The 9,723-nt window shown below is 38.8% G+C and overlaps 1 protein-coding gene across 3 annotated transcripts in view; it reads left to right on the plus strand.

The window, feature by feature from the left end:
- The window catches only part of Ppef1 (protein phosphatase with EF-hand domain 1), a 201,145-nt gene that overhangs the window by 184,941 nt on the left and 6,481 nt on the right, over positions 1-9,723 (plus strand). For all 3 annotated transcript variants that reach the window (XM_004635109.2, XM_023719556.1, XM_023719555.1), the window contains one exon: positions 4,439-4,545. In XM_004635109.2, coding sequence (XP_004635166.1) covers positions 4,439-4,545 — 107 coding nt within the window. The remainder of the gene's footprint in view (positions 1-4,438; positions 4,546-9,723) is intronic.

Consider the following 9,723-nt stretch of genomic DNA (forward strand, 5'->3'; position numbering starts at 1 on the left):
TTTCTTACCTTTTCACTAGCTGCACCAGTGTCTTTGAGATCTGTCTTCACTTTCACTCAAACGGTTTTGCAAGCTTGTGACTGAGATTTTAAGTTCCTCTATATCTCCTGGATGCTGCTTCATGTGATCTATTTTTTTCCTATATTGCTCATTCAAAGAATCCATCATTTTTCTAATCTCTTCTATTTTTTTATCAATGTCTTCTTTAGAAGCAGTTATTAATTCTTTTACTTCAGTGTTTTCTTCAGATTGGATTTCTTCTCTTTGTTTCTGTAGTTGATTCTTTACTTCAGATGCTGAGAGTTCAGAGAATTCTTTTTTTATTTCAGAGAAGAATTCCCCTCTGAGTTCCTCTATAACATTCTGCTGTTGCTCATTTACTTTCGACGCTATTAATTCATACATTTGAGCTGAGCTAGTGTCCTCTGCACTTGTTCTGGGTGGCCATTGGGTTTCTTCCATATGTTTCTGCATTTGGTTCTTTACTGCAGATGCTATTAATTCAGGGATTTCTCTTTTCATTTCCATTCTGAGTTCCTCTATACCTTTCTGCAGTTGTTTCTTTATTTCAGAAGCTGTTGATTCATTGATTTCAGCTGTGTGGTTCCCAATTTGTTCTGTGTTAGTGTCCTCTGCAGTTGTCATGGGTAGGGTTGGGTTCTGAGATGGCATTTTACTCCTTCTCATTGTCATTTTGTGTAGCACTGTCTTCTGACCTTTTTCGTAGAGCTTTGGTGCAGTTATAACCTTTGTACCTACTAAAATTCAGGTGAAGATCTACAAAGTTTGGATTTATCCTGTTGTGCCTGCCTTGGGTTTGGTTGCTGTGCTCAGCGCCTTTCTGCTGCTGTCCTTAGGAGTCATCCTGTTGTGCCGCTCTGGCAAGATGTTTTGCTCCTGGACTAGCTGGGTTGCTTTGTCCCCTACTCTGTCTGCAGGAATTGCAGCTGAAGGGTTTTACCCTAGACCTGAGCTGAGTCTGTAGGGTATAAGGTGAAGTAGGGGGGAGAGGAAGCTCTCTCACACACTCACTGGGCCTGCTTTAGGGCTGGATTTGGGGGTCCCCAGAATGCGGCAGAAATTCTCACTTGGAGGGCATGGTTGGCGTGTGCTGCGGAGTGGTCGGGTGTCCCCAGGTGGTGGAAGAGGGTCTCACCCAAGCCGCACCTGGGCTGGGACCAGCAGTTCCCGCTGCTACAGGGAGCTGGAAGCTTTCCCACACACTCACCGGGCTTGGGTTAGGGCTGGATCTGGGGGTCCCCAGAACGTGGCAGAAATTCTCACTTGTTAGGCATGGTGGGGGGTGCTGTGGAGTTGTGGGGTAGTCCCAAGAGGTTGAAAGAGGGTCTCACTCACGCTGCACCTGGGCTGGGACTGGCAGGTCCCACTGGCGCAGGATAGCAGGAAACTTTCCCATGGATATCTTTTAAAAATAATTTTATTTTCAAGAGTAAAAGCAAAATGAAGAACAAAAATAAGAAGGACAGAAACAGGGTAACATACAATGATACATATATTACAGATTTTCAAAACAAGAATAGCTGATTACCAATGGTTGCTATATTATCTATTTTTATCTTCAAATCTGTTGCTAGATTAGTGTAAGATTGGATATATGACTGAATTTTACCACTTAAGTTGAAGGAATCCTACCTGTCATGGTGCATAATCTTGATGATTTGCTGTATTCTATTTGCTAGGATTTTCTTGAGGATTTTGGCATCTATGTTCATGAGAGAGATCGGCCTGTAGTTCCCTTTCTTAGTTGTGTCTTTCCCTGGTTTTGGTATCAGTATAATATTTGCTTCCAGGAAAGATTTTGGGAGTATTGCTTCCTTTTTGATTTCTTTGAAGACTTTGAGGAGTATTGGGATTATATCTTCTGTAAATTTCTTGTAGATTTCAGCTGTGAATCCATCAGAACCTGAAGTTTTCTTTGCTAGTAAGGTTTTTAGTACATTTTCAATTTCATTGGCTGATGTTGGGTTTTTCAGAGTTTTCATATTGTCTTGCTTCAGTTTTGGTAATTTGTACCTATCTAGGAATCTGTCTATTTTCTCTGTGCCTTTGATTCTGTGAGAGTAAAGATTTTCAAAGTAGCTATTATCTTCTGAATTTCCAGCGGGTCTATAGTAAGTTTGCCCTTTTTATTCCTTATCACTTGTATTTGAATTTTTTCTTTCCTCTCTTTTATGAGATTAGCTAGGGGTTTATCAGTTTTATTTAATCTTTGAAAGAACCAGCTCTTTGATTCATCAATTTTTTTTTTTTCGGAACCAGGGATTCAACTCATGTCCTTGAGCTTGCCAGGGAAGCTCTTATTCTACTGAGCCATTTCCCCGGCCCTGATTCATTAATTCTTTGTATTTGTTGTCTCAATTTCCTTAATTTCTGCTCTAATCTTTATGATTTCCTTCTGTTTTTTGCCTTTAGGCTTGGTTTTCTCTTCTTTTTCTAGCTGCATGAGGTGCAGCATTATGGTATTTATTTCTTCTCATTCTGTTTTCCTAATGTGTGAGTTCACCGCTATAAATTTCCCTCTAATGCTGCATTCATTGCATCGCACAAATTCTGGAAAGTTATGCTTGAATTTTCATTGGATTGTAGATATTATTTAATTTCATCTGTAACCCATTGGTTGCTGAGTAGGGTGTTATTTAATTTCCATCTGTTTATGGGGATTTTTGGGTTTCTTTTGTCATTAATTTCCAGTTTCATTGCACTGTGGTCAGATTATATGCATGGGATAATTTCTGATTTTTTGCATATAATTAAGAAAGACCCAGAGTCTTTAGCCAGTACTTTCTGAATGTCCCTCAGTCACCTACTACTCCATACCCTTCTTCTGGTGGTGTCTCCCTGCTGGTTGCTGTGCTGTTTTCAGACAGAGACAGGGCTGTTCCCACCCCCATGCATAGTTGGCTTCTCCTGGTCTTTGCTCAGCCTTCTGTGCCCCTCTTCCCTTGGCAGTCTCTGTCCTCCAAGGCCATTTGTTGCAGGGCAGGGTGGGATCCTGTGATATGGTCTGGTCCTCGGCTCCTGCTGGTGTTGAATGCGTACTGCCACGGTCCAAATGTAGCAGGCAGAGACTCACACAGGACTGGAGCTCCCCCATGGAGACGCAGGCTGTCCAGGACAGGTGCTGGGTGTCAGAGTCTCTGGCAGATCCAGGACTGGAGCAGGACAGTGAGAGCTGGGTGTAGACTCCAGGGAGCCCAAAGTGCTGGGTATGAACTCAGGCCAGTGCAGTATTAGTGCTGCATGCTTGATGAATGTCCCAGTTGGAGTGGAGTAAACTTAAGGCTCCTACCACTGACTCAGGTGTGCTGAGGATCTAGTACTAAAAACTCCCAACGTATGCAGCAACCACTTATTTCTTCTCTGGGAGTCTGAGATGAGGGGTTGGGGACTTCTCCCAGTTTTGATCACTTGCCCTGGTGTGTGCCAGTGAAAATTCTGCTGGGCTGCAGCCTCCTCTCCTTGGGAGAGGAGACCACGGGAGGAAGAGGCTCATCTCCTGTGAGAGTAGACTCTACCATACTTCTGTTATCATATATATGTTAGACCCATATGTAGTTGAAAATATTTATGAAATTTTTTTTATGTTCTAGTGATATATATGTCTTCTCTTCTGGTTTATTTTTTTAAACATTTTTTCTTTTTTTTCGTGGAACCGGGGATTGAACTCAGACCCTTACGCTTGCCAAGGATGCGCTTATTCCACTGAGCCATTTCCCCAGCTCCTTCTCTTCTGTTTTTTTTTTTTTTCCTTTTAGGAAAGATTTTATTTATAGTACAAGTCATGTTTTCATAGTTGTATACACTGAACAATGGGTAAATCAAGCCATTTTACATATGCATTTTCTCAATACTTATTTTTGTGGTGGGAACACTTAAACCTATTCTCAAAACAATTTGCAAGTGTGCATTATAGTATTATTGGCTGGAGTCACCATGATATACAATATTGTCTCTTGAACTTCTTCTTCCTGTCTACCTGAATGTTTTTGTCCTTTGACAAATATCTACCCAATCACACTCTTCACCAGCTACTTTGACTGTTTTACACTGCACATACAGGTGATCCTTCTCTTCTGTTAATAACTATTGTTTTGTTTCAGTAACAGAATGCTAAATTTCAGTATCTCATATAGCACATCCCTTTGTATTTTCCTTCTTTTTCAAATAATTGTTCTTGCAAATATTTGATATCCAAAAAGGAAACACTATCTAGAGTCCTTTTAAAATTTCACAACCCAGTGCATACACATACACAAGCATGTGCACACACACATGCATTTACCATCCAGTGACATCTTATATGGAAATGTATACAATTCACTTAAAGTGGAAACTGGTAAACAGTAAGATAGCACATTAAAATAAAACAGACAGGATAATTATGTAACTTTTACCTAACCATTGTTTTGTACCATAGGGTGAATGTTATGGAAAGCAGTGCCATCAGGATATTAAAAGAGAGAATTATTGCACGAAAAACAGACCTCACTCATGCTTTCCAAGTTCGAGACCACAGTAAATCAGGTGATCAAACTATATGATGTTTGCCACTTTTTAACATATTGGGTTTCATACAGATCATTTTCTTTGCTTCATTCAGATTTCAATTCTTCACTTTTGCTAAGAAGAAATGACAGGAAGAAAACTGTTGACCTGAGCATATTGGCCCACGCCTGTAATCCCAACACACTGGGATATTGAAGCAGGAGTATTGCAAGTTCAAAACCAACCCGGGAAATTTAGTGCTCTTAGCAAGAACCTGTCTCAAAATTTAACAGTATAAAGAGGGCTGGGGATGTAGCCTAGTACCATGAAAAAAAGAAAAGAAAATTAAAAATCCATTATTCACTCAAAAGTAGGCATAAATGTCCTTTTCAGTAAGGTTCTTTCAATTAGAAGACCAACAACAACCTTGAATTGGACTTCTATTCTGGTAGTATGTTAAGAACCAACTAGATTCTGGAGGACACAGAATTTTAATACATTTATGAGCCTCATAGTATGGTAAATCTCCTGGCTGGATCACAAATCCTTATGAAAAGTGATTTGAAACACATGTGGGAACTTGGATCACAAAAGGCTAGACTGCCTTGGGGCAAGTGCTAATGTTGGTATAGCGATCAGTCTTGAAACTCAATTGTATATAGAAAGATGGAAAAGCTGAATCTGGGGCTTTTGTGTTATGCCTATAGTCCTAAACCAGTTATGTTCAGCAGGCAAATCCATCTTTGAAGGAAGATGGCCACTAGTATATTCAGAGATTGAGATCAGCAGTTTAGAATATATATTCTTGTTGAGCAAAATGGAACATTTATAAAATTGGACCATAGAGTAGAACAGAAAGCAAATCTCAACAGATTGTGAGGAATTGGAAACATTAAATAAAAAATCAATTGCTTGAGATAGCGATTGGGGCTATGACTCAATAACAAAGTCTAGCCATAAAATCTTCCTTTGGTTTAGAATTAAGAAATGCACTTCCACAGAAGTGCTGAAATGGAGTGAGAAAGAAAATATAATGCTTAGATCTTTTTTTTTTTGTATTTTATGGAAAGGTCTACAGGGTGTTCAGGGTCTCACTACTAGATCGGACTTGTAGTGATCTGCCTGTTTACAGCCTCCCAAGGGCTGGGATTATAGGAGCACGTCACCATGCCCAGTCTCAATTGCCTTCTCGGCATGCCCCAGTGGGCAGGGCCAGCATGGCAGGCCTGGGGATCGAACTCCCGGCCCCTGTGCCTGATTACTGGCACTTTAATCTGCTGAGCTATTTGGCTGGCCCTCTATAATGCTTAGATTTTAGGAAAGACAAATTCAGGAGGAATTGCTGAACCTTAAATTTATGCATTTTAAAAGATGAACCTATGATCAGCAAAGTAAAAAAAAAAAGTTTTCTGAAAGGAACAAACGAGTCAGAGCACATATGCATAAGCACAAATAACCAGTGTCAAAATTGAAGGGGCTACTACTACATATCTTGTCAGCATTGAAAGATCATGAAACGTATTATGAAAATTTTTATGCTAATTATTCAAAGTTTGGATCAAATGGATACATTCCTAAAATACATATATCTATAACTCAAACGCATGCAGACTAAAACTGACAGAATTATAAATGGAAAACTTGAGCAGTTCTTTGACTATGAAGGAAATTGCTCAGATAGCTGAGGCAGAAAGGTCATCGTGAGTTTAAGTCCAGCCTGGGCTACATAGTTACGTTTTGAGATTAGGGGAAAAGAAAGAAAAAAATTGCACCTGAAAATTTGCCAGACATGGTGCATGCCTATAATACCTGCACTAAGGGGGCTGAGGCAGGAGGATCACTGTGAGTTTAAGGCCAACCTGGGCTACATAGTTAATTCAAGGCCATCCTGAATTATAAAATGATACTGTCTAAAAAAAGTTAAAAATAACATAGAAATTTAAATTTTTCCATGAAGAAAGTTCTGTTCTCAGATATTAACCTTTACAATATACGTTTCAGAATCAAAACAAGTCTTACCCAAACTCTTCCAGAGAATAGAAATAGAACAATTTCCTGATTATTTTGGGAAAGCAGCATAACTTTAATATCAAAACCTAACAAGAATATTATGAAAAAGGAAAGCTAAGGACTAATTTCACTGATAAATTTCACTGAAAACAGTCCTAAATGAAACATTAGCCAAAGTTTAATGTAGCACAATGAGGTTTGGCATTTTCTAGAAATGCTAGGTATTATAGGTATATTCAAAAATCAATTGGTATAATTCACCATTTTAACAAAATTAAAGAAGTCATATAATTCTCTCAAAGTAAGAGAACAATTATTTGATGTATTTCACCCTGTTTTCATGTTTAGAAAACACTTAGAAGGGCTGGGGAGGTGTGGTTTAGTGATAAAACACTTGCCTAGCATGAAGAAAAGAAGAAAGGAAGGAAAGAAGCAAGAAAAGAAGGAATGAAGGAGGAAAGGAGGAAGAAAAGATTTTAGAAAACTAAGAAAAAGTACTTTCTTAATCTCATAAAATCTCTTAACTACAAAAGCCCTGTAACAAATAACATATTTAATGGCAAAAGATTAGAAAATGAAAAGATGATGTTGTAGACTGAATAATATCCTGCCCCTGACATGTCCACATCCTAATAGGCAATATCTATGGTTATTTCCTTATATGGCAAAGGAGACTTTTCAAATTTGATTAACCTAAGGATCTTGGCCAGGGCAGAGTCTTCTGCCTTGTCCAGTGGGCCTGATACAATCACAGTGGTCCCTTTAAGAGGGATGTAGGAAACAGAGAGGAAGATGATGTGACTACAGCAGCAGATACTGACACCTTTTGAAGATGGAAGAAGAGGCCCCACACCAAGGGAACAGGCAACCTGAAGCTAGAACGAAACAAGGAAATAGACTTCTGTCAGAACCTCTAGAAGGAGCCATCTTTGTTAAAACTTGACTTGTGCCCAGTGAGAATGAGTTTAGATTTCTGATCTTCAGAATTGTAAGAGAATATATTTTTGTTCTGTAGGTTGCTAAGCCTGTGCTAATTGGTGACAGAAGCAATAGGAAACTAATGCAGATGTACCCACTGTCAAAACATCTGTTCAGCACTGTTACTAGGGATGCTAGTCAATGCAATAATGTTCATAAAAAATACAAGAAAAAAGTATCACTGTGTAGACACCATGAGTGAATATACAGAAAATCCAAAGTGATCGACAGAAAAGCTCCTAGAAATTTTGTTTTCATAATTTTATTGATCAACAAATAGCAATGAGACAGTTTCAAATCAAATCTCTAGGACAGTTTCAATAATTAACACGCTGCATACATTCTTCTTAGTGGTTAATTGCTGTACAAGATGCGGACTTGAGATCCTATTTACAAACACCATTAGAACAAATCCTTCTGTTCACTAAGAGAATGTAACTATATATCTATCCTAACCACTTTGAATACACAGATACAAAATGGACATTCATCTGTATCCCCTTTTTTTGTTAAGATCCATTATTTGAATATTATAGGTGTGTAAACTCAAGCTCCTTGAATTAATAAACGAATTCTACAAGGTGTCAAGCACACGGTCAGTACACACAACTTGATCACATTTCTGTATATTAGTGTATTCTTCAGTGCCTATTTAGGGTACTGAAACCACATTGGTAATTTCAACAAGGAAATTTAGTATATAGAATTATTAACTAAAAATGTAGGATGATTGCTAAAATCTTCTTTAAGAAGACCTAAAAAATAAAAGAAGCCTAAAACATACAGGAATAGCAAGTATAGGGAGAAAGTTCTCCTACCTCTAAGGCTGTGAGAGCACCCAAGGAAGGAGCAAGCTGAGAAGAGTCCCCAACTTCTAACGAAGCCTGAAAGTCATGGGAGAGGAAGTAGCTGTGGCCCACTGGACAGGACAGAAGTTCATTGACGGGCACCTAGCTAGTGGACTAGCCACTGAGTACCAGGGAAACTCGTTAGAAAGGTAGATGCCACTGCATTTTCCAGATACCATTAAGACAGAGTATTGTAACAAGTATTTGAGATACTTGAAAAAAATCAACTCTCATCTGAACATGTACAGGTGTTTTTTGTTGTCACTGTTCCCTAAGCAATAAATTATGACAATTATTTACATACTGTTTACATTGTATTTAATATTATAAGTAATTAAGAGATTTTTAAACTATACAGGAGGCTATGTGTAGGTTATATGCAAATGCTACATCATGTTTTATAGGAGACTTGAGTATCTGCAGATTTTTGTATCTGTGGAGGGTTCTGGCCCCAAGGGATATTACTGTGTGTACCAATAAGCCTTAAAAATCTGTGTTACATACTCAGGTGTGGTAGTGTACGCCTATGCTCCCAGCACTTTGGGAGTCTGAGGCAGGAGAATCACAAGTTGAAGCTCAGCCTGAGCAACATAGTGACTTAGGGAGATCCTACCTTAAAATTAAAAATAAAGGAAGTCTGAGGATATACTGTGGACCCTCAAGTTATGACTGGCCTGACATATGAAAAACTTGGGTTGTAACTGGAATTTTAGTTTCAACATATGACGAAAGTCCTGAGTTATGACCTAAATGCCAGCTGCTTGTGCTTCCAGATGGTCTCAGATACAGATTTAATCCTTAAACAGTTCTGGGAGGAACATTACAGCATCTTTTCCTGTATGGAGTTAATTGCAAAATCCTGGGTCAATGTCTAAGGAAACTGAGATCTGCCTGTACACAGGAGAGAGATGTTGAGGCCTGTGTAGAGGAGCCTGCACCTTTAATTGACAACTTGAGTGATAGCCAGCCCTTGGGAATAAGTTGAGCTCATTACTCAAGGGTCCACTGTAGCTCAATTCAATCTACAATACTGAAAAAATATCTGTATACACCTTAATCTTGAAATTCCACTGTTCAATGTGATCCTAATGAAATAGCTTCATGACCATTAAATAATTATACAGATCTGTGTTCTTTAATATAGATGACTGTCCATCATTTAAAAAAGATATTACAGTAAATATTTGTGTCATGTGTATGTGTATATGTGTGTTTTGCCACATGTAATACATGTGTATAAAACATATGCTAAACAGCTTGGCCTGGTGGTGTATACTTGCAATCCCAGCACTCAGGAGGCTGAGGCAGCAGGATTGCCATGAGTTTGAAGCCAACCTGGGCTACATAGTGAGTTCAAGGCAGCTTGAACTACAACAATGAG

This window comes from Octodon degus, unplaced genomic scaffold (assembly GCF_000260255.1).
Source record: "Octodon degus isolate 3935 unplaced genomic scaffold, OctDeg1.0 scaffold00069, whole genome shotgun sequence".
Lineage (NCBI taxonomy): Eukaryota > Metazoa > Chordata > Mammalia > Rodentia > Octodontidae > Octodon > Octodon degus.